Raw genomic sequence first — 25,019 nt, 5'->3', positions numbered from 1 at the left:
GCCACTTACGAGTCTCTGGCTGTGAATACTATGCACATGTTGACAGGAGAACCAAATCTGATATGAAATCCCATAGAGGCATCTTCATGGGTTATGGAGATGAAGGTGAAATGGGCTATAGAGTTTGGGTCCAAGTATAAAAAAGGTGCTACGTAGTCGAGATGTGGTATTTAATGAGTCAAAGTTGCTAAAAAATGCCACATCTAATGATTTGGACGAAAAGAAAGTGAAAATTTAGCATGATCAGCAACTCGAACAGCCATCATCCACATTGAAAATTCAGCTCCATTTGATGTTGGTTATGATAATTAGCGCATCATCATTGAGCTAGAACAAAAGGGCAGCAAAGGGATGGCGAAAATTAGTATGCTGAAAATGAATTACAGCAGCTTGAAAATGTATTACAGCAACTTGAACATGTAGGTTAGTAGCCCAATAATGAGGTCATTGACATTTCCTTGGATGTGGATCCCTGCTTGATAACACAGATCATTGGGTGAGAAGGTCTACACGTGTTAGTAGACCTATACAGAGGTTTGATCCCTCTTTAGACTGCATTTTGCTCATAAATGAGGGTGAGCCTCTCACATATAAAGAGGCATTATCATGTGAGTTAAAGAAAAAGTGGGAGCTAGTTGTGTAAGAAGAAATGAAGTCATTGTATCAGAATGATACTTGGGATTTGGTTCCATTGCTCAAAGATAGGAAAGCTATTTTTAGCAAATGGGTCTATAAAATCAAGTGTGTGGATAGGAAACCCAAATACAAAGCTAGGCTTGTGGCTAAGGGCTATACACAGAAAGGGGATTGACTTTCAGGAAGTCTTTTCACCTCTTGTCAAAATGACCACTCTTCGGGTATTGTTTGCTATCATAGCATCTATGGAACTTGAACTTGATCAGATGAATGTTAGAATTACATTCCTGCACGGTGATTTAGAAGAAGAGTTGTACATAAAACAACCAAAAGGCTTTGTTATGCCAGAAAAGGAGCACTTGGTATGTAGGCTTAAGAGAAGCTTTCATGGTTTGAAACAGACTCTTAGACAATGGTATAAAAAGTTTGATGTCTTCATGCTTTCACATGGGTTTGAAAGAAGCAATGCAGATTAGTGCTTATATATAAAGAAGGTTGATGATGGAAGCCTTATAATACTGGTGCTTTATGTGGATGATATGCTTATTGTTGGTAAGCATAAAAGCTAGGTTAATGGATTGAAAAGACAATTGAATTCAGCCTTTTCCATAAAGGACTTGGATCTAGCTGAACACATCTTGGGCATGCGTGTGACAAGAGATAGAGAGTAGTAGCTCTTATTTCTTTCATAAGAAAAGTACATCAGCAAAGTACTTTATCATTTTTCTATGGCAGATGCTAAGCCACTTGGTGTTCCTTTACCACCATACCTTAAGCTTAGCAAAGCAGATTGCCCAAAAGATGATAAGGTAGCCAGCTCTATGAAGGGTGTTCCTTATGCTTCAGCTTGTGGTTCACTCACGTATGCTATGGTTGCCACTAGACCTGATATTACTCATTCAGTGGGAGTTGTGAGCAGGTTTATGTCAAATCCTGGCCAAGCACATTGGGAAGCAATGAAATGCATCTTCCGGTACCTTAAAGGCACACAAAGAAAATTTATTTGCTATGGAAAGTGTACGTTAGATTTATAGGGGTATTAGATTTGTAGGGGTATTGTGATACATACATGGTATGTGACTTGGCTACTCACAAGTCTATTAGCAGGTACATATTTACCTTGATTGGTGGGGCAGTTTCTTGGTGGTGCTATTGGGTGTAAAGGCCCTTACGTTACTCCTATGTATATATTAATTTACACATGTGAACACACCCTTGCAGGTGCAAGTGTACCGTACCCTAAGCATAAATACATTATTTTATTCTTTGTGTACCACATTGGTATACACCCATCTCTCGACTCTTCACTCTCACATTGCATTGAACAGTTGCACACCTCTATTGATGCACACATTTCTTGAGTGCTTTCTCTCGCACTCTTCCATTTCTTATGGTCACTCCATCCATTGGTGAGAATGCAACTACACTTTGTTCATATCGAGGGCTCTATCAATCCTCGCCTTCTATTCATCAAATTTCTTGGTCCGCATGTCATCATGGGTGACACCGGTCTATTCTTCACATGAATCCATGTTGGCAAAATGGCTTTTATGATCTTCTTCAATTGCTCTTGCTTTAGGACATTGAATGCAAGATTGCACTCAATGATGGTGTGTGCAATCTCAATGTTTGCAAGTTGTTGCCTTTTTGTAAGAAAGGCAATCAACCCATGCACATGACTGGGGGCTTGGGGGAGGGAGAATTGCCTCTTCGGTGGTGCATGAGCCTCCACTCTTTGTCTTTTGTTGAAGCTGGATGCGAATGTGGAGTCGGCACCACCAATGGTGGAGGTATCAATCGAAGATAAGGCTATAGTACATGGAGTAACAACAACGTGCTACTTGGAAACATGTATGAACCTCTGTAAATTGATAAAACATGCTGTAACAATAGTATGCCTTTGGTTGCTAGAAAACATATAGTCGACAGTATGCTTGATTGTTGGAAAATATGTATTGCTCATTATGTATGCTGTGTTGGATCTTAACTATGTGCAATTGGGATTGCTTGCAATGTTTCAAGAGGGGGGTATGCCACCAACACAATAAATGAACTTAATGATTCAATTAAATTTCACGAAGATTTTAAAATGAACTTTAATTTTGGTATTTCTAGCTCTTAGCATGGTGACCATTGCATAGGCAGTGAAGGATTTGACGTTGAGCATATAGTGGACTAGTGTATAGGCTATATGGTATAAGAGCAAGCCAAAAGAAGCAAGGTGCAGTATGGAATTTTCATTAAATTAAAAGTTTGCACTAACCTCTTGATCTTGGCTATTTGGGGCGCTCTTTCTCTCTCATTTTTTGGAGTAGCCCAAGTTTGGAGAGCTGTAGCAACAAAAGAAGATGCACGCTTGCTTTTTGTGATGAATAGTAAAATGAGAGTGTTTTGCAGCCTTCCCGAGGTGCTTGACAGCCGGTAATCAATTCCTTTCTTCTCCTTTCTCTGTAAGCTCCGTTTTATAGTAGATTAGAATTAGGATTTGCTGTTTACAGCAGATCAGTAGCTAGGGTTTGCAAAAAGTAGTCATTTTGGGTGTGGAGTTGTCTGCTAAAGACGTTTCAACCAAAACCCCTAATCTCCCTCTTGATTTTCTCTCCAAATCATTGAAGATTTGGGATAGACATTAGGGAAAATGTATTCAGAACATGCAAACCTGATTTTCCAGCCACTAGAAGTGTTTAATTCAACATCCAATCTTAGGGCAAATTCATGCGAGAGATTAGGGTTTATGAACATGGGTTTATAGGTTTGAATTATTTCAATTTGACAATGAATTGAAGGTGCATTTGATAGGGCAAAGCTTTAAGATTGTTGGACAATGAGGATTGAGGCCTCATTCGATGAATTAAATCAGTTTGGGAAGGATTGAGATTCACACAAATTGCTCATTGATGGTAGCGTGGTAGCAATGAGAGACCATGGATGCATTTCTCAAAGTCATGTTGGTCAACAATGGAGCGATTGTAGCTTTATATGCTTGAAGACACCCTAGTTTGAGTGTGTAATTGAGATAGATTCAAAGCTTATTGGTCAAGGTTGGTGAGAGCAACTGAGGACATCGAAATTGGAGTAAATTGAGTTCATTGAGAAACTAGACACATGAGAAATCATTAGGAAAAAGAGCGGCGATCTATGATAGTTGTGTTGATCACACCGGCGGGTTATAAGTGGTTTGTGTAAAGGCTTATCTTCAATATTAAAGAAGTATCGTAAGGAGCCCTCACCTTGAGGGCCAATTTGGTGTTGTACTATGCAAGAGTGCTCCAACTCTTAGGTTCTTTGTATCATTTTATTTTTTGGCTTGAATTGAATAGTATATATGAGTATATGTGTTGTAAGTTTATGTCCATTGTCCTATAGATCAAATCTACAGGCTGGTTTTAGTTTGCACTGAGAAAACATAGAATATACGAATATGACTAAAGACAATAACTTAGGCAAAAACACAAAAACACGAAAATGCAAACTGTAAAAATGGAAAAAAGTGGAGTATAATGAAACTAAATTAATGTTGAATGTGTCATGAGGACGTGAAATTTATTACTTTGCTTAGCATTTGATTAAAAGTTAATTAAATGTGCTAATGTGACTTACACATGTGAGGTGTAAGTTAATTATTTAGCAATGTGGAAACCAAGACCCTGAGATATCAGTTGGTGCCACATGTTAAAGTCGTAATAAGTTATACCTAGTAGGTACTAGGTGATACTTGATGTCAGATTTGGGCCTAGACCAATTTATTGGTAACTAATGTCAATATTGACATTAGAGACTAGACATTAATTAATTACTTAGTGCAAGTCTAAGGGTCAATAATTGCTCAAGGATACTTGGAAGACAAATTGGCCTAGCCAATTTAATGATTGGTTGGTGGAATTGCTATTAAGTACTAGTATAATTATTACATTAAATTTTAAAATTAATATTTAAAAATTAATTTAATAAAATGGATAATGCTATAAAATGGGATTAGAATGTTGTTACTTGGCAAAACTTACCCATGCAAGTGAAAAAAACGTTTTCAGGGAATGATGGAAGTCTATTCTAGCCATTATGAGAGAGAAAAAGACTGTTAGAGAGCAAGGAGAGGCTAGTAATGTGATTTGTAGCCTCCAAGGATTAGTTCTATAGCATGCGACAGCAGTTTGGAGCCTTTCAAGAGCAAGTGACAGTAACCCAAGGTCATTTTGGTACTTACGACAGCAAGGAGGGGGAGACAGACTTTCTGGTGGTCTTAAGTTATAGGTGACAGCTTCCATGGCTGTTTGAGCAAGGTAGTAGTAGCTTTTTCGCTGTTTCTCATATTGAAACTCTGAAATTTTTTTCTCTACAGTATTCTATTTCATTTCTTAGCTATCTATTAAGTTATCTCAGGATTTTTCAACAATTTAAGCCATTAGAAGAAGAGATTTTAGTCAATCTTTGCTGTAAATCCTAATTTGCAACAAAAATGAGAATTTAACAGCCACCTTGGGATGCATGCTCAGAATTAAGGGCCTAGGACTTAAATTCCAGCAGTTGAAATTAAGGAATTTCAAGGAAATTCAAGAGGCTAGCTAGCCAATATCAGATTTGGAGTTGAATTTGTCTTTCAAGGAGCAAGGTGAATGCCAATCCTTGAGCAAACCGAGGGGCCAATTGGTTTGGAGTCTTGCCTCAGCAAGAGACACTTGGATTAGTGGAGGAGATCAGAGTATCTTAGTTGTACTCCTTTCATTTGTAATATGAGATAAAGAAATACCGCAAGATGTCCCAGTTTTGGGGCCAACAGGTTGTCCATTGTCCAAGATTAAAGTGTTAACATTTGTATTTTCAATTTATGTGAATGTCATGCTTGCTGTAATTATTGTTAAATCAGGTTAAAACTACATTCTCTGCGAAGGAAGGTTGGCTTCAACTTTCAAGGTTCCATCATCGGGATACTGTTAATTTCCTCGAATTGGTGGACTCGAGGCACTTGATCAATTTAGAAGCTTTGCTCTAGTACTGAAATTGTATTCAAATAAGCATTATAGCAAGAATGTCTCCAGATACTGAGATGGGATAAAGCAGGGATGATGTCTCTCAATCTGAAAATTCACAAAGTATTGGGAGAAATGCAATGCTTGATCTTGGACAAGGCATGTAACATGGACAATAAGCTGACAATATTAGTTTAGACCTAAATGTTGGTCCTTCTAGGCCTTTAGAAGCTGATGATCAACAAGAGAAAGAGGAATTTGATGACTAGTTTAAAGATCAACCAAGGACAACAACTAAAATGTTTATGCAATTAGCAAATAATCCTTAGTTTATGCACTTTTTGAACCTCTTAAAGGAGGGCAGCAAAGGCAAGGAGAGGAAATCGTTTTCAAGAGCTTCGAGACAGCAAGAGACATTGAAGGAAGAGCCAATAGCATGATGTTCCAAACGTGGGTAGTGAGCATAAGAAAATGATGCTAGTGGGGCAATTGATGTATATACAAGGCCAACTTGGAAATGCCAATCCAATGTTTTTTGGATAGTAGGACATGCATGCAATTATGGGGCAGCTAGGTCACTTTGGTGGTGGTTTTAGTTTCTATGCTATGGCGGGTTAGGAATTGCAAACATGGATGTATGGCACAACTTCTTATGGTATGCAACAACCAATGCATGGTGTGCAAGGCTCAATGTATCTGGGTATAGCTGGCAATACGTATAACCCCATGTATAATAATGTCTGTATGATGCTGGACCACAAAGTGGTAAGTTTGGCAATGCATATATGTAGCCCACTGTGTTTGACCCATGATATTAATGGTGGTCATGCAAATGCTTTGTATAGTGTTGTTCACGAGGAAAAATACAGCTAGTAATGCATGCAATGTATGGGAAAATGTACCTTGTTATAGTTGGTAGTATGTAAATTTCCATGCACAGTCACATTGCAATGGTTGAAAGTATACAAACAAGAATGCTTTCTAATGCATTTGGTGCTCCTAGCATGTTAGGCACACGAGGGGCTAGTCAATTGGATTATAAATGTTAAGTTGGAATTTTAGCAATGTGAAAGTAAAAAGTCTCACAATGCTTAAGAGGAAGAAAGGCTTACAACCTAGTGGAGGCTTGAGGCAAGTAAAGTTAGAGGTAAAGTTTCCATATGCTTCTTGGTGAAGCTTCAACATAGTTTCACCAATAGATGCAAAGTGGATGACTTGGCAGAACATCCTTAGTTGTTGCAACTTTACCAAGATACCTTTAGTTAGAGTTGACTTTGGTTTGGGCTCAGTTAGGTTCAACAGAGCGGGGTTACGGAGCATTGCCTAATGTTGAAGGAGGAGGTAGCACTTCCACTCCACCAGTTTTGGATATCTTTCACATGTAGTGGATCTTGGATGTATTCAATATGCATCCAAGGTATTGTGTTGAATAGTATGTATGCCATGAGGTCACTACTTAGTGTACGAGTAACTGTGAGATGTATAGAGATGAGTATGAGTTTCACCCGGGCACTAAATCTATACTTTTGCATTGGTTTATGATCAGTTTGACATGAGTTTTTGCCTTAGTTTGAGGAAAAGTTTTTGATTAGTTTTAACTCAATTTTTGATCAAGTAGGAATAGTTTATGGTTACTTTTGGGATCAGTTTTGCATCAGTTTCTAATTAGATTTTGCAATCAGTTTGTGATCAGTTCTCAGATTAGCAAGTGATCAATTCATGATTAGTTAATACTTAGTTTTCAATGGTCTACAACTGGTTCCATGAATAACAGCATGTTAGTAAATGCCATTGACAATTTCAGCCATGGTTTATGTTGAATTAATGCTTTTCTATGTGTAACCAGCCTTTCTTCCGTGGATGGGTGGTAAATCCTTGATTACAACTTAATTACAGTAGCAAACAGTTAATGCAAATTTGAAAATATAATTTTACCTACTCATCTTGGACAATGCACATCCGATTGGCCCCAAAATTGGTGTTCCTTTCGGTATTTCTTTAGCTTTATTGAAAAAGAAGTTGATTTACAATGGGATTCTCCCAATCCCTTTCGGTATTCCAACTCCCCTTGCTGTGATGAATGACCAACAAGTCTTTAATCCAATTTGCCCCTTGATTTGGCAATCGATTGGCCTTCACCCGCTTTGATGGAGATGGAAAATGCCCTAAATTCAATTATTTGCTGGTCCCTCCACTTGAATAGGCTAAAAATAGCTTCAACCCTATTGAATCCAAGTCTTGGAGCTTCCAATTTTTGGCACGCTTCTCGAGGTTGTTGCTAAACCCTAATTTCTACTGCAGATTAGGGTTTACAACAGAGAAATCTGAAAATTCTGTGCCTCCAAGGGTCCAAATACTGAGATCTTCGGAGCAAGACTGAGAAATGGCTGGGAGATGAGAGGGAAAGCTGTAGAGAGAGAAAATTCAGAGTTTTGTCGTGAAGATTGACTGAAAATCAGTCAAATGCAGCTGTTGCCCTGCCACAACAGCTTGTAGATGCAAAGAAATGAACATAATCAGTCATTTACTGCTGTTACCCTGTCTCAACTGCTTGTATGTGAAATACGCGGGATCTAGAGCATGGCAGATGCAGAAGCTATGGAGGTTGAAAGAGGAAAAAGAAACTCATGAAGACATTGACCTTGACTAGGACAAATTGTTACATAAGTGAATTAGGTTCCAAGATTGAGACTTGGACTCATAAACACAATCTTGTGTATTGACAGTGACATGACACTTTACTGGAAAGAAAAAAGTACTATCATTGCATTAGAAAAAGAGTATAAGTACAATGCTTTCTAAGATTTGAGTGGTGGTACTTTCTCCTACTGTGCATATGGGATTTTGGTCCTGAGCCCTCACTACTCCTCACAAAGGGATTGAAGTAGGTGTGATTGCAAATATCTCAGCACTGTAGATGCTATCTTCTGCTATTGATTGGTCTTTTCTTGCCCTTGGCAGCTTCAGAAGGTTCCTCAATGGCTGCAAATTAGACTAGCAGCCTCTCTTCCCTCCCTCTTGTAGGCTGAATTTATAAAAATGCCTATCCAGCCTCTAAAGACGTTTTTCAGTCTTGCATGGGCATTTTGACAAGTGGCACCCTTTCCAAATGGTTTTTTCAATATTTTTAATAATTAAATATTAGTTTTCAGCTTTTAAATACTGAAAATTAATCTAATAATTATTTCGGTGTCCTGAAAAATAATGACTGGCCTATAATTAAATTGGCTAGGCAACTTTCATTTCCGAGTGTCTCTACGCCATCTTTGACCATCATATTGGTGTTAGGTACAATTATGCGCCACTTCTCTAGCGTCACCAATTGACACTTATGGTCAAATGGATGACCTAGGTCAACAACTGGCACTAGATACAACCAAGTACTTGTGCGGCATAACTTATAGCAAGTTTTGCCTTTGACATCGCGTGATTTCTTTGGGTCTCAGGCTTGTAAATTTACTTTAACCCAAGTTGCACCTCACATGTGCAACATTTACTTAATCATGTGATTAAAAATTAATCCACATGTTAAGTGAGGTTTCAAAATTACATGTCCTCAAGACAACTCTCCCCTTGAAATCCTTGCAATCCTGCTCAATTGCACTGCCAAATGCATCAAAAGCAAAGTACTACATTGGAATTTCCATAGGGCATCATAGTCAACACAACATTGCGCTTTGCTGTTCAACCATTTTTATGCCCAACATATGCTGAAAATTACCAGCCAAAACAACATAGCATAAGACTTGCAAAGAATCTCAAAAACATTGCAAGATTATCATGTGACATGTCTATTTCTCATGAGCTCAACTTATCTGGCAAAACCAATCCATAACATAGCATAACCAAGCATAAACCATGGCTAAAACATCAATGGCATCATAACATATGTTGTTGTCCATGGAACTAGATGTAAACCATTGAAAACTAAGCATAATCTGATCATAAAATGATCACCTACTGATTTGAGAATTGATCACAAATTGGTGCAAATGTGACCCCAAACTCGGTTTGTGAAGTGCATTTTTTATCTTTGCATAGGCTACATCCAAGTTTTCCACATAACGATCAGCCTCAAAGATCTTATTTATTAGTTTGGAGAATAGGTGGTATCTTCTTGTCACCCTCAACCACTTCAAATGGAGCTTTGCCCATAGAACTATGCACTGTGTTGTTGTAAGTAAACTCAACCAAGTGCAAATACAGCTCCCACTGTGTCTTGTTGTGTGAAACATAGCATCTCAAAAGATCTAGCACTGTGGAATTTGCTTCCTCAGACTGACCATTTGTCTGCGGATGGAAGGATGATGAGAATTTCAGTGTGGTACCCATATTCTCAAACAAGTCCTTCCAAAATAAACTGGTCATCCGGGAGTCTCAATCACTAATGATCGACTCTAGCATACCATGATACTTAAAGATGTGCTACAAAAACAATCGTGCCATATGATCAGCCTTTATTTTTTTCCTCACCGGAATGAAATGGGCTTGTTTGCTAAACTTGCAAATGATAGTTCACATCCCATCATTCCCTGTAGGTGTCTTAGGAAGCTCAAAAATAAACTCCATTGTAATGCTCTACCAAGGCCTATCTGGAATAGGCAAGGACTGCAACAAACCTAACAGTTTTTGGTATATGATGCATGTCTTGACAAACTGTTCTATATCATACCTCAAAGCTGGCCAATAAAAGAAATGCTCCACTGCCTTGACCGTGACATCGATACCTCTATGTCTTGCATACAGAGGAGCATGACTTTCAGTGATAACTCTAGGCCTTAACTACTTTGTGACACAAAGTCATCCATGCATCATTAGAAATCCATCTCTTACACAAAGTGTCCATGCCTTTGGCCATTGCAAAGCTGATCATAAACATTAGAAAAGTTCGAATCAACAACATATTGCTCTTTCATGGTATCCAACTCAGTGTGATAAACCATATTGACAGCCGACAACTGAGGTTTACGTGACAGTGCATCACTTTTCCGACTCTTTTTCTGCGATCTGTTCCTCTTTCCAGCCCTATTTTCAGGTCTGCCTTGATTTTCAGCTTTATTTTCAGATTTACTCTTTTTCTCAGCCTTTTCCTCTTTGACATGTGTCTTGGTATCATCATCGTGGAATCCTGCATCCTTTCCACACAGCAATGTGTCGGCTATAGTAGCAGTTTCTATAAGCTGAGACATGTTGGAAACAGTGGAATTAATGTAAAAATCTCGAATGCCCTTTGGCAAACCACAAATATACTTCTCCACTTGCTCATGGAGGGGTACTGCCCGATAAGAAGTAACTGGCAACAATGCATCCCAAAACTTCTTATTATACTGATTCAAGTTCTTGCAATCTTTGGAATTCAATTGATTCCAAGCTGTCATAATGTCTATTTCAAAGGTACTTATCAACCAATTTGAAGCAAACATTTGCTTGAATTGAACCCAAGTGGTAGGTGACTTCTCTTGGATAAGAAGTGGAGACCACCACTGCAATGCATTTCCCTTAAACAATGTGGCTACCTTGCGTATTTTGGATGCCTCTATGAAGTTGCCTCTAGAATAGGCTGCACCAAATTGCTGAATAGAAACAAGTGCTTTCAGCCTATCTTGTGCACCATTGAAAGGGCTCAAACTTCACGCTTTTACCACCTTCATCATAGTCCTTCAGCAGACCTATGGGAGTCAAGTTATCATAAATGGGCTGCTGCAAAAAGGGTGCATTGGCTGTATTTGCATAAAAACCAGCACTATTTGAAGCAACTACTTGACCAACACCAAATCCTTGTGCTTCAACAATCCCTGGGAGTGCTGACACATATCCATATGACCCGCTTTGTACCCCAAGCATCATGCTTATGCTGCTATACATGGGATTAGGCATTCCACTTGCATTACCATGTGAATGTTCATACTGAGAGGCATCATCATTGCTTGAGTCCATCTCACTGTATGAAGACATATTGCTGTAATTTCTCAGCTGAGAGTAAAAATCAGCACTAGCACAAAGCTTTGGCTTGCAATCAGGTGCCTCGGGCCCACCAAATCAAGGGATTAAGTGGGTTCACAGCAACGGAACCATGTAACCAGCCTTCCTTCCGTGGATGGGTGGTAAATCCTTGATTACAACTTAATTACAGGAGCAAACAGTTAGTGCAAATCTGAAAATGCAAATTTACCTATTGATCTTGGACAATGCACACTCGATTGGCCCCAAAATTGGCGCCCCTTTCGGTATTTCTTTAGCTTTATTGAAGAATAAGTTGATTTACAATGGGATTCTCCCAATCCCTTTCTATATTTCAACTCCCCTTGCTGTGATGAATCACCAGCAAGTTTTTAATTCGATTTGCCCCTTGATTTGGGCAATCAATTGGCATTCACCCGCTTTGATGGAGATGGAAAATGCCCCCAATTCAATTATTTGCTGGTCCCTCCACTTGAATAGGCTAAAAGTAGCTTTAGCCCTGTTGAATTCAAGTCCTGGAGCTTTCAATTTTTGGCACGCTTCCCGAGCCTTTTACTAAACCCTAATTTCTGTTTGCAGATTAGGGTTTACAGCAGAGAAATCTGAAATTTCTTAGTCTTCAGGGAAATGTTGAGTTCTTTGGAGTAAGGCTGAGAAATTGTTGGGAGATGAGAGGGAAAACTGTAGAGAGAGAAAATTTAGAGTTTTGTCGTGAAGAATAACTGAAAATCAGTCTTCTATCTCAGCAGCCTGTAGATGCTATCTTCTGCTAATGATTGGTCTTCTCTTGCCCTTGGCAGCTTCAGAAGGTCCTCCAATGGCTACAAATTAGACTAGCAGCCTCTCCTCCCTCCCTCTTGTAGGCTGAATTTATAAAAATGCATCTCTAGCCTCTAAAGACGTTTTTCAGTCTTGCATGGGTATTTTTGACAAGTGACAGCCTTTCCAAATGGTTTTTCCTGCATTTTTCATAATTAAATATTAGTTTTCAGCCTTTAAATACTAAAAATAAATCTAATAATTATTTCGGTGTCCTAAAAAATAATATAACTGGCCAATAATTAAATTGGCTAGGCAACTTCCATTTTCGAGTGTCTTTGCGCCTTCTTTGACCATTAGATTGGCTTTAGTTACCATTGAACATCACTTCTCTAGTGTCACCAACTGACACTTATGGCCAAATGGATGACCTAGACCAACAACTAGTACCAGATACCACTAAGTACCTGTGCGGCATAGCTTATAACAACTTTTGCCTTTGACATCCCGTGATTTCTTTGGGTCCCGAGCTCATAAATTTACTTTAACCCCAATTATATCTCACATGTGCAACATTTACTTAATCATGTGATTAAAAATTAATCCACATGTTAAGTGAGGTTTCAAAAATACATGTCCTTGTGACACTACGGTTCATAATTAGAATAGTTGAGAATTATAAGTTATGGATGCATTTAGTGGGTTACTATCAATAGTTTTAGACTAATTTTTAGTTTTATGTTACGTATATGTTGGTTGGAAATTTCCAGCAAGTTTGGGACACGTGGCATGGTTGGACAATAGTGGCTAATATGGGGCTGTGATGCCTTATGGAAATTCCAATGCAATATGCTTTTTGTTTGGCACATTGTAGTGCAATTGAGGATGATTGCAAGGATTTCAAGGGGGTAATCTATCTTACAACGATATGAAATTTTATTGCTTTGCTTAGCATTTGATTAAAAGCTAATCAAATGTGCGAATGTGACTTGTACATGTGAGGTGCTAGTTAATTATTTCATAGTGTGGGACCCAATACCCCGAGATATCAGTTGTGCCAAAGACAAAAGTTTAAATAAGTTATGCTTGACAATATACTAGGTGGTATCTGGTGTCAAATATGGGCTTAGACCAATTTATTAGCCACTAGTGTCAATGGTGACATTAGAGACTAGGCGTTAATTAATTAAATAATGCAAGTCTAAGGGTCAATAATTGCTTAGGGATACTTGTAAGACAAATTGGTTTAGCCAATTTAATTATTGACTAGTGGAATTATTTTTAGGGATATGAAAATAATTATTAAATTAAATTTTAAAATTACTATTTTGAAAATTAATTTAATAAGCTTGATATTGCTGAAAAATGAAATTAGAAGGTTGCCACTTGGCAAAACTTACACTTGAAAGTGGAAAAAATGTTTTTGGGGGCTAGTGGAAGTCTATTCTGGCCATTGTGAGAGAGGAAGTGTAGGTTAGAGAGCAACTGCTGATGTGATTGGCAGCCACAAGGGACTATTCCTATAGCAGGTGATAACAGTTTGGAGCCCTCCAGGTATAGGTGAGAGTAGCCTAAGGTTCTTCTGGTGCAGGTGACTGAATACAGGAGTGACGAATAACCTTTCTAGTAGTTCTAAGTTGTAGGTGACAGCTTCCATGGCTATTTGAGCAGGGCAACAACAACTTTGAAATTTCTATCTCTATGGGATTCTCTCTCATCCCCAACCATGTTTCGAGTTATCCTAGCAAAATCCAGCCATTTGAGTCATTAGAGGTGGAGATATTGAAAAATCTTTGTTGTAAACCCTAATTTACAGCATAAATTAAAGTTTAATAGCCACCTCGGGAGGTTTTCTCAAAATTGAGAGCCTAGGACTTGAATCCTATCAGCTGAAATTGAGGATTTTAGGGAGATGCAAGAGGCTAGCCAACCAATACCAGATTTGGAGTTGAATTTGTCTTTCAAGGAGTAGGGTGAAGGCCAATTGCCGAGTAAACTAAGTTTAGCAGAGGAGGTTAGAGGATCTTAGTTGTACTCCATCCATTTGTAATAAAAGCTGAAGAAATACCGCAAGGATTGCTAGTTTTGGGGCCAACATATTGTCCATTGTGTAAGATTAAAGTGGTAACATTTGCATTTTTGGTTTATGTGAATTTTATGCTTGTTGTAATTACTGTTAAATTAGGTCATTTCCACCCTCTCCGAGGAGAGAGTCTAGTTTTGAGAAAGTAAATCAACAAATATACACAATGCTCAAGGGCAGAGTAGTCCAATAACTGATGACTCTAATGGGAGTGTGTAAACGCCCCGAACAACGTAGTATGCTTAACAATTATGATATTCGCTTGTTTTCGAGATTTAATATAAAAGAGAATGAACACTTAAAGCTGAAAATGAAAATTACTCACAAAATTACAGCCATGAAAATGTAAAAGTAATGGAGACAAGATTGAGGGTTGAAGATGGGCAACCCCCCGCGGAAGGAATGTATTTCTGCTCAACCCAAGTCCCTTAGGGAAGAGCTCAGTTACAATCAACCTGAGAGTGAGGAGAAGTAATTCTCACTCTCACAAGATCATGCAAAGATGTACAAACACACATGCATTATCTATTATGCAATGATAAGAACTGATTTCTTTACAGTATGAGAGAAGAAAGAAGGAAAATCAGCCTTTCTCCATCGTTGATCAGCAGAACATGGATAGGGCTTGCTTCTTGTTGCTAAAATGGAAGAAAGAGCTCGAGAAGGAGGTGCTGTAATGAATTTGCAGGCTTGCTGTCCTGTAAAACAGCAGTGATAGAAGAGGGAATATGGAGGAATTTGATAATGGAGAAGTGGGGGATGATGATGGGGATGGATGGGGCCAGTTTCTGGCTATCTGTGGGTACTGTACATGAGTTTACAACAAAGAAAAATGATGCTGAACGAAGAAAAACGAGCTCTTATTTATAGGAGGGGGAAGAGCTAGTACAAAAGGGGAAAGTGGAGTAGCACAAGACAAGTGTCCAGCCACATGTCATGAGATGTGACAAGTGGTGGGACTCTTGGAAACTTGTGTGACAAGTGTCTTGACACTTGTCTCTTCTCTATGGCCTTCCTTTTTGGGCTGAATACTGTCAAGAATAGAAACAACCAAATTTAGTAAGCACAGTCAGAGTATAGAATTTACTATTTTTAGAATGACATCCCTATTTTTTAGGACTAGCATTTTTAGGCTAATTCGAGACTCCTAAAATTTAGGGACCTCCTAAAATTTAGGGATCCCCCAATATGGGTGTCATATGAAAGCTTTTTCCGTGTACATCGCAAAAACGGTATCAGAATCTTCATGTGACATTTCTATGCAAAGAAATGTGCAGTTCAAGCTTTCAGCCCACACATGCACATTGTACAAGCATTTCATGATCATGCCATCTTGTTGATTGTAACTGTTTGTTCTGGCGGATCTAGCCCACACTTCAAGGCATCAATCCTTTCTGTGTGCGAGTCTAACCCTGATATGCGTGAGTTCTGATCACAGGTGCCCAATCGGACCATATAGGTGGAAGTGTGAACTATCTTTTCTCTAACCCACCGCGTGGGTCCACCATAACTTGTAACCACTCATCAGTGGCTAGCTCCAATGCACTTTTCTTTATATCTAATTAGTGCAAAGGAAACAAATTTTTAATAAATCATTATATAGACAAATTAGTAAAAAAGGATACAAATTCTGTTTCTATAGAGTTGTGACAGAGTGGGTTGAGGAAGGTATTAATGTGTGTTGTCCATGGGAGATTGATCTTGAGTGCAATAACCACTAGTTGTAGCAAAGGCTGATAAAGAAAAGTGCTGAAAGTGCAAAAATAACCTGTTGTAGATGGAAATGGAGATCAAGTTGATACTGAAGAGTGCTGGAAAACTGAAAGCGTAGCAACTAGTAGCTGGATTGATAAAGTGGCAGTTAGGGCAGCCTGATCAGTAGTCATGGGAAGTAGACCTGCAGTTGGGCAAGATTGAGAAGTGGCTGGAAACTGTAAATGCGGCTTGGGATGTGCAAAGTGCTGGACATATCTCTATTTATAGTAGACACACGAGCCAACCAACTATTGAGGGTTGCGCTTGGGCTATCTTAGGTGGCACCAGGACACTTTGAGCCCATTAAATATGGGCACCTGGTCACCACAACGGGGATACTCATCCATTTGACCTATATCCCATAGGTTCCATTCATATTCCAAGATCGGGTGATGGAGAGGCATCGGTGGTTGATCTCCCTTTTAGATGTGCCTACCTGCTCCCGCAATCTTGTGATGACTTTGTTTGTCTCTCGGAGACCCCTCTCAGTGTCCGCTTGCCATGAAGCAAAATTTGTTTGTATCGCCTCATAGAATTGTTCCTCTCTTGGAGACCTCTCTCAATGTCTACTTGCCATGAAGCAACATTTGTTTGTCCCCTCATAGAATTGTACTTTCCATGCCTCCATCTTTCGATGAAGGTCCTTAGAAAGGTCAACACACATGGAATACTTCACACCGCTTGTTGTGCATGTGGCCTTCTGGGTCTTGCCCTTAGGCGGTCTCCTTGTGATGCTCCTTTTGAATTGAAGGTATCTTTTGTGCTCATTTTCTTACTTTTGAAAAGGTTGGTTGAGCCCGTGTTTCTTTGCTCATGCCACAGCCCTATGGGTTACTTGCAGTTCCCGCTGTTACACACACACACACACACACACACACACACAGATTTCCATGATGTGGCTACTCCATTGTTAGAGATACGACTTCGATCATTGCTTGTGTGTGGTGTAGGATATTCTTACTGTTGAAGGGCTTCAAACTTCTCATTTTTAAGGGTTTTGTTTTTCCTAGGTGAATATAGCATTCACATGCTGGCTAGATGGCCTCTTGTATATCTCATTATTCTTTATTTTCAGCAACCTTTATTGTTGGGGGGGGGGGTTTTAGAGAGAGAGAGAGAGAGAGAGAGGGAGAGAGAGAGAGATGGGAGGTTGAGGTGGGTTTTGTAAATAGGTCTGAATATGACACATTCCGAACTTGTTGGAGGGCTGCATTGGTTTACCTTGGAACTACCCTTGTGAAGGTATGTGTGGTAATGGATTGTACTTCATGGTGTATGTGTATTTGAATCGAATTGCATGAGTTCTTGACTTTTTTTAAACACTTCAAGTTGGCATGGTTTAACAACGTGAAGTCAAAGTATTCAATTTGAAGAGGTTAACAAGCAATTTTATCTTGTTCCCTTGAAAGACAATTGTGAAAAGGTCATTATTCCTGTTGGTTTGTATATTTTCAATGAAGAATGCCACCTTTTTCTTGATTTCAGTTTGATAGTGACATATAATCTAGATGCATAAGATTGTGTTTGATTTCAATATTGTTGTAGAGGACATTATTAGGACACTACGTGATACTTTAACCCATGTTTATGTCGAAACATTTTTACAAAATTTGCATTTTTGGGAGGACTCTTGGTATACAGCTGTGGAGCATATGAGTAATAATATCATAATTTCATTGGTGCATTGCTTAAGACCATACTATGTTTTTGTGCAAGCAAACCTTCCATCATGTTGTGAAAAGACATACTCACTTGTGTCATGACTCACTCTAACTCAACTTTTTGCCTTGCTCTCTGTATAGATCTCAACTGATTTTGTGTATAATGGAAGCTCAAATGATATCTCTCTCACTCCAAAAACAAAGAGTCCCACAAAAACTCAAGTAGGACAAATCATGCATAGGTACAAGCATAGAGATGATGCATAGCTTCATGTCCCACCTCTCTCGTTGCAGCTTCTTTCTCTATTTATTGGTTTACTTTTAGGACTTTTCTAGATATTTCATTCATACCGAACTTAATTTTGTAGTTACTTGCTTGACCGGTTATTTTTTCCAGGGCTTTGGGCCCTCAATTCCTTCAGTCACGAGGTCTCCAATTTCAGTTGGCAGACTTCAGTTGTTAGATTGAATTTTGTAGATGTGGGTGTCAAGTTTCAACCCTTTTTCCTCTCTCTTAGTATTGTCTCATACATAAGCATGCTAGCTGAAACCATCATCCCTCCTCGGATAGGGTGGTACTAACCTAATTTAACACTTATTACAGCAAGTAATTAATTCACATAAATTGAAATACATACTTTACCACGTTAATCTTGGACAATGGATAGCCTTGTGGCCCAAAAACTGGTGCCCCTTGTGGTATTTCTTTAGCCTTTGTTACAAATGGATGGAGTACAATTGAGATCCTTTGACCTTCACTAATCCAAGTATCACTTGTTGTCAAAACTGACCAGTAAGCTTCCAAACCAATTTGCCTCTTGGTTTGCTCAGAGATTGGCATTCTCCTATTTCTTAAAAGACAAATTCAGCCCCAAATTTGATATTGACAGGCTGACTAGTTGAATCTCCTTAGGATTTTTTAATTTTAGCTGTTGGAATTCAAGTCTTAGGCTCTCAATTTTGAGTACGCATCTTGAGGTGGCTGTCAAACCTTGATTTCTGCTGTAAATTAAGGTTTACATCGGTGATTTTTCAATATGGCTTAGGACCACTAGAAAGGCTACTGACCGCTTCTGTATGTTGTCACCTGCACTAAGATCTTGGGCTATTGTCACCTACACTTGGAGGGCTCTAAATGACTATCACCTGTTGTAGGATTGGTTCTTGGTGGCTGCAAATCACATCAGTAGCATCTCCTTGCTCTCTAATCACCACCTTCTCTTTCACAATGGCTGAAATAGAATTCCACCAGCTTCCAAAAACGTTTTTCCCACTTCCACGGGTAAGTTTTAACAAGTAGCAGCCTTGTAATCCGGTTTTTAGTATTGTCTAGCTTATTAAATTAATTTTGAAAATTAATTTAAGAATTATTATAGTGACCTTAAAGATAATTCCACCAGCCAATAATTAAATTGGCTAGGTCAATTTGTCTTCCAAGTATTCACGAGCAGTTATTCACCATAGACTAGCATTAATTAATCAATTAATGTCTAGTCTCTAATATTACTACGGCCAATAAATTGGTCTAGCTAAAATTTGACACTGGGTAGCACCTAGTATCTTTGAGGCATAACTTATTACAACTTTTGCCTTTGGCATCAACTAATATCTCGGGGTCTTGGGTCCCATGTGAAATAATTGACTTGCACCTCACATGTGTAAGTCACATTAGCACATTTGATTAACTTTTAAGCAAATGCTAAGCAAAGCAATATAATTTCACGTCCTTTGAGGTAGACCATCCTATTGAAATCCTTGCAATCATCCTTGATTGCACTGCAATATGTCAAAACATCTGTTGCCAATAGTGGAAATACATGTTGCCATCATAGTGAAAGATGTGCATCTATTGCACAATCAAGCTCATGCCCTCTACATGTCTGAAATTCCAGTCACTTAGACATCCACACACATGAATCATAACCACTATTAGAACCATGGTCCATTAGTCCAACTGGTATGGAACAGATCTGGAATGGAATAAGGTTGAAAACAAGTCAAGAAACATGTGAAAAACAGTAAATACAGAGTTCTGCAGATTGCAATTCTACACTTGAATTATTGAGTTATGGTCACAGAAAGTGTTTTCCTACTTGGGATGTTGTTCTGGATATGCTGTACTGTCCTTATATAGCTGAAATGTACTCAGAAAAAATGAAAGGGAACTGTTCTTAGGCTTTGTACTTTGTTTGTAACTTTCCATCTTTTAATTGATAAAGAAATACCGAAAGGGGCGTCGGACTTTGGGGCCAATTTGGTGTTGATGGAATAAGGTTGAAAACAAGTCAAGAAACATGTGAAAAACAGTAAATACAGAGTTCTGCAGATTGCAATTCTACACTTGAATTATTGAGTTATGGTCACAGAAAGTGTTTTCCTACTTGGGATGTTGTTCTGGATATGCTGTACTGTCCTTATATAGCTGAAATGTACTCAGAAAAAATGAAAGGGAACTGTTCTTAGGCTTTGTACTTTGTTTGTAACTTTCCATCTTTTAATTGATAAAGAAATACCGAAAGGGGCGTCGGACTTTGGGGCCAATTTGGTGTTGAGCGAGAGAGTGAGGTCTCTATTTGTGTGTGTATGTGAAAAGACCATGTATTAATTGAAGGAACTACCGCTTTATGTGAGTCATAGATCAGTTTCACTTGCTGTCTTGAAGCTCTTGAAGATGACTTCCTTTCCTTGGCTTTTTTGCCCTCCTTTAAGGGGTTTAAAAAGCGAATGAACGGAGGATCATTGGCCAATTGCATAAATATTTCAGCTACTGTCCTTAGCCTATCTTTAAACTAGTCATGAAATTCCTCTTCCTCTTGTTGGTCATAAGCTTCAAGAGACCTAGAAGGACCCACATTTTGGTCTAAACCAACATTATCAGCTTGCTATCCATGCTCTGTGCCTTGTTCAATATCAGGTGTTGCATTTTCCCCAACACTTGTGAATTTTCAGATTTAGAGGCATTAAGAGCAAAGCTTTCGACCTTCAATTAGGTGCCTCAGGCCCACCAATTCGAGGGAATTGATGGTATCCCAGCAATGGAACCATGAAACTAGCCTTCCTCGGATAGGATGCTACTGATCTGATTTAACACTAATTATAGCAAGCAGTTAATTCACATAAATTGAAATGCACTCTTTATCACTTTAATATTGGACAATGGACAGCATGTTGATCCCAAAATTGGCATCTCTTGCATTATTTCTTTAGTATTTATTGCAAATGGATGGAGTACAATTGATATCCTTTGATCTTCTCCACTAATCCAAGTGTCACTTGCTGTCAAAACTGACTAGCAAGCCTTTAAACCAATTTGCCTCTTGTTTTGCTCGAGGATTGTCCTTCTCCTTGCTCCTCGAAAGACAAATTGAGCCCCAAATCTGGTATTGGTTGGCTGGTCTTTGGAATCACCTTGAAATTCCTCAATTTTAGTTGTTGCAATTCAAGTCCTAGACCCTCAATTTTGAGTATTGGCTATCAAATCGTAATTTTTGTTGTGAATTAGGATTTACAACAGAGATTTTCCAATATCTTCATTGTTGATGACTCATGGTTGGATTCTGTTGAGATAACTTGCAAGATGGTTGGGCGATGAGAGAGAATGCTGTAGAGGGAGGAATTTTAGAGTTTCATCATGAGAAATGCTGAAAAACTACTGTTGCCTTGCTCAAACAGCCGTGGAAGCTGTCACCTATAGCTTAGGACTACTAGAAAGACTACTACCTCCTCTTGTATGCTGTCACATGCAACAAAAGGACCTTGGGTTGTTGTCACTTGCTCTTGGCGGGCTCCAAATTGCTATTACCTATTTTAGGAATGGTCTCTAGTGGCTGCAAAGCTCATCAGCAGCATCTCCTTGCTCTCTAGCAGCCTCCTTATCTCTCACAATAGTTGGAATAGACTTCCACCAAACCCCAATAACGTATTTTCCACTTGCATGGGTAAGTTTTGCCAAGTGGCAAGCTTCTAATTCTATTTTTTAGCATTATCTAACTTATTAAATTATTTTTTAAAAGATTAATATTTAAAAATTAATTTAATAATTATTTTAGTACCCAGAAATAATTCCATCAGTCCCACCAATAATTAAATTGGCTAGGCCAATTTGTCTTCGAAGTATTCCTGAGTAGTTATTGATCCTTAGGCTCGCACTAAGTAATTAATTGATGCGTAGTCTCTAATATCACCATTGACATTAGTTGCCAATAATTTGGTCTAGGCCCAAAGATGACATCGGGTACCACTTTGAAAATGTATGCATGTGATGTGGTGGATGGATGTGTGGACATAGCAATAGGGGATGCCCATTTTGTAGCTTCCTGCCGTCCCAGTCCCATCCCCATGTTAGAGCCCCCTCTCATGGTAACAGGGGATGGCAATTTATTATTCTTGTCCCTGTGGGCCCGTCCCTATTCCCATCCCTATCCCCAAAACCGGTCCCATGTTACTGTGTGTGTGGGTGAATGTATACTACCAAAGAACATACAAAAAAACCACCCCTTAAAAGACACCCACTCCCAAAAGAAAAGAAAAGAAAAAAAACTGTCCCGTTAGGGGACGTGACAAGGGAACAAGGTAGGGGATGGCCAGGACGGGGGGACGGCTGTTGGGGATGGGACAGGGGACGTCTCCGTCCCATTTTGGCGTCCCCATTCGGCCCATCCGTTCGGGACGGTGTTCTTGCGTTCCGGGGCCTCGGGACGGCCATTCCCTGTTACTATGGGACAGAATGGTCATTGAGCAAGCTGCAGACTGTGATATCAGCTCTGGAGGTTCTAGATTGCTGTGTTTCAGATCTGCTTAGTTCAAGTAACTTCTGCTTTGGTGTTCTGGACTCACCTTGCTTCTGGAGCTCTGGGCAAGGGTGGGGAATGCCTGGGATACTTCCGTAACTTATTGCATATGAGGCAACACAAGGTCATGTTCCTGCTGGAACTTTTTGAGTGGTCGCATGTTGATGTGCACATGTGAGAGAGGACTTGCTCGAAAAGACAGGTAGATTATTGTTGGACTGCTAGCTAGTGTAGACTGAGACTAAGTGACTGAGGACCAAGGGTGGCTTTAAATAGTGAATAGCTGTTGAATAAGTTAAATGACGGATTCTCTAAAAATAAATACAAAGTCTGCCTAATCATTATTATCTATTTCTTAAGTATCAAAATAATCACCTGGAGCCTGTTTTAATGTCTACAACTTTTGGTCAATTATGTGTCCATGGTTGGGACTTTTTTGAAAAGGTTTGGCCTCATTCTATCACTTGAAACTGTCTGCTTTGTTGGCATTGCCAAGGAAAATGTTGCCTTTCTTGAAAACCTTTTTTTTGATGGAGGTTAAACAGTGGAAGTAAAGGCCGTATTCAGTCTAGAATGACTCCAGAGGTACATAGAAGTTTTATGTGACGAAGGAAGGGTTGCTAATACAAGTATCTGTTATTTGACATCGTAGGATTGTGTTTGTTCTATTTTGTTCTGCCTGTGGGCTGGGCTATTGGGTCACTTGATATTTTTTGCTACCACTTATACTTTTTTTTTTGGTTGTGCCGCAGCTAGTGTGCCTTGCAACATTCCTGCAAGTCTCAGAAAATGATAATTTTGACCTTTACCAGGTAACTTTAAGCTCTCTTTGGTCCAACTATCAAAGAACATTAAACTTTTAAATATGTATACTTCCTTTTTTGATACCATGTAAAATTTCCAAGATTTTCTAGCTATATTGTACTTGATTGATATTTAAGTTGGAAAACCAAAAAGCTGATGATGATTATTTGTAGTGGTACAAGTGAAAAAAATGCTGCTTCATTATCTATTTGAGGAGTCTTCTTTTGTGTCTGAGCTCTATAATCAAGGCTGAAACTTTTCTCATCTGGGCATATTATAATTTGCTTTAAAATGTTGCCCTTCCTAAATGAGTTGGTTCACAACATTGCTCCCCGTGTAACCCTTTCCTATTGCTAAAAATCCTTGCAGAAAGTTCATTTCAGTCCGAGATGGGCATGTATAAACGGCCCAAAAATTGTATGCAAGGGCAATCTGCAGTTTGAGTTGATTATCTATCCAACTTGGGCCTTCCTTTACCTTGACCTTGATCAATTTGCTTTGAAATTTTTCCCTTCCTAAATGAGTTGGTTCACAACATTACCTCCACGTAACCCTTTCCTATCACTAAAAACTCTTGCAAAAAGGTCATTTCGGTCCCGAATGGGTGTGCGTAAATGGGCCCAAAATTGTATGCAAGGGTGATCTGCAGTTTTCGTTTGGTTATCTATGCCACTTGGGGTTTCCTTTACCTTGATCATGTTAGCAGTCATGTTTGTTTTGCAGTCATCTCTTGCCTGTGAGCCTCAGTGAAACTTAGATGGGGACATTAGGAGCTTTGACATTCAGTCTGTTATGTGTTGTGAAGGAGGAGGCAGCGCTTTCTAGAGCATGCATTTCTTTTTTAGTTGCGTTTGAGATGGGTTCACACTATTTCCAGCCAGTTTCCAGCCTTTACATTTCTTTCTCAATGGGCTGCAGGATGTGTTCACACTGGACAGGTGGTGATTTGTGCATACTGGCTGTGATCAGCATTTTACCTAGCGTTTTCATCATTTTCTTTCCAAGATGCAGGTCGGCCAGAATTTTCATCCCCTATTTTGACATGCAGGCAACAGCATTTGGTGCTTCCTTGTTTGTGTTTTTCATTTGCAGCAATTGCTTTTTCAGCCTTATTCTTTCATGCTTCCATTACTGCATCCACTTCTGACACTTGCACCAATTGCACTCTCTTGGAGAGTCTGTAACAGCCATCTCGGGACTTCTTGCTACATTTACAACAGTCCTTTCTTGCTCAACTTCTTGGTCCACTACTAGACGCAAAATACGATCAGTGAAGGGCTGATCTGTGGAGCAGCAACAGCTTGTTGTAATATTTGTTTCTGCATTTACAGTCGGCATGGATCCCAACACAAGCAGCAAAAGATCCTCAAAGACATCACAATCTCATAGGTGGCTGGCATTTCAAATCGATCCTAAGAATAGGCTGCATTTTCAGTAAAGATGACATCTGCATTGACAAAACTTTTCGCATGCAAGGATCATATAAATAATAGCCTTTGCTCTCCGAACAGAATCCAACAAAAATACATTTAAGCGCCTTATCATCTAGCTTCTCATGAAGCTCTTTAAGCACATGAGCATATGCTATACATCCAAAGATATG

At 39.1% G+C, this 25,019-nt stretch overlaps 1 protein-coding gene across 2 annotated transcripts in view; it reads left to right on the top strand.

Annotated features, from left to right (window-relative positions):
* Positions 1 to 25,019, top strand: part of LOC148020786 (seven transmembrane domain protein) — a 108,589-nt gene that overhangs the window by 28,686 nt on the left and 54,884 nt on the right. For both annotated transcript variants that reach the window (XR_015694633.1, XM_087698600.1), the window contains exons 2-3: positions 17,334 to 17,403; positions 23,365 to 23,424. Coding sequence is in view for 1 of the 2 variants with exons in the window: in XM_087698600.1 (XP_087554726.1) it covers positions 17,334 to 17,403; positions 23,365 to 23,424 (130 nt within the window). In the remaining variant the exon portion in view is untranslated. The remainder of the gene's footprint in view (positions 1 to 17,333; positions 17,404 to 23,364; positions 23,425 to 25,019) is intronic.

Source organism: Lygodium microphyllum, chromosome 18, assembly GCF_053477565.2.
Source record: "Lygodium microphyllum isolate KBCC chromosome 18, Lygodium_microphyllum_v1.1.10, whole genome shotgun sequence".
NCBI classification, from domain to species: domain Eukaryota; kingdom Viridiplantae; phylum Streptophyta; class Polypodiopsida; order Schizaeales; family Lygodiaceae; genus Lygodium; species Lygodium microphyllum.
The sequence above is the reverse complement of the archived record's forward strand: the minus strand, read 5'-3'. Positions and strand labels throughout refer to the sequence as shown.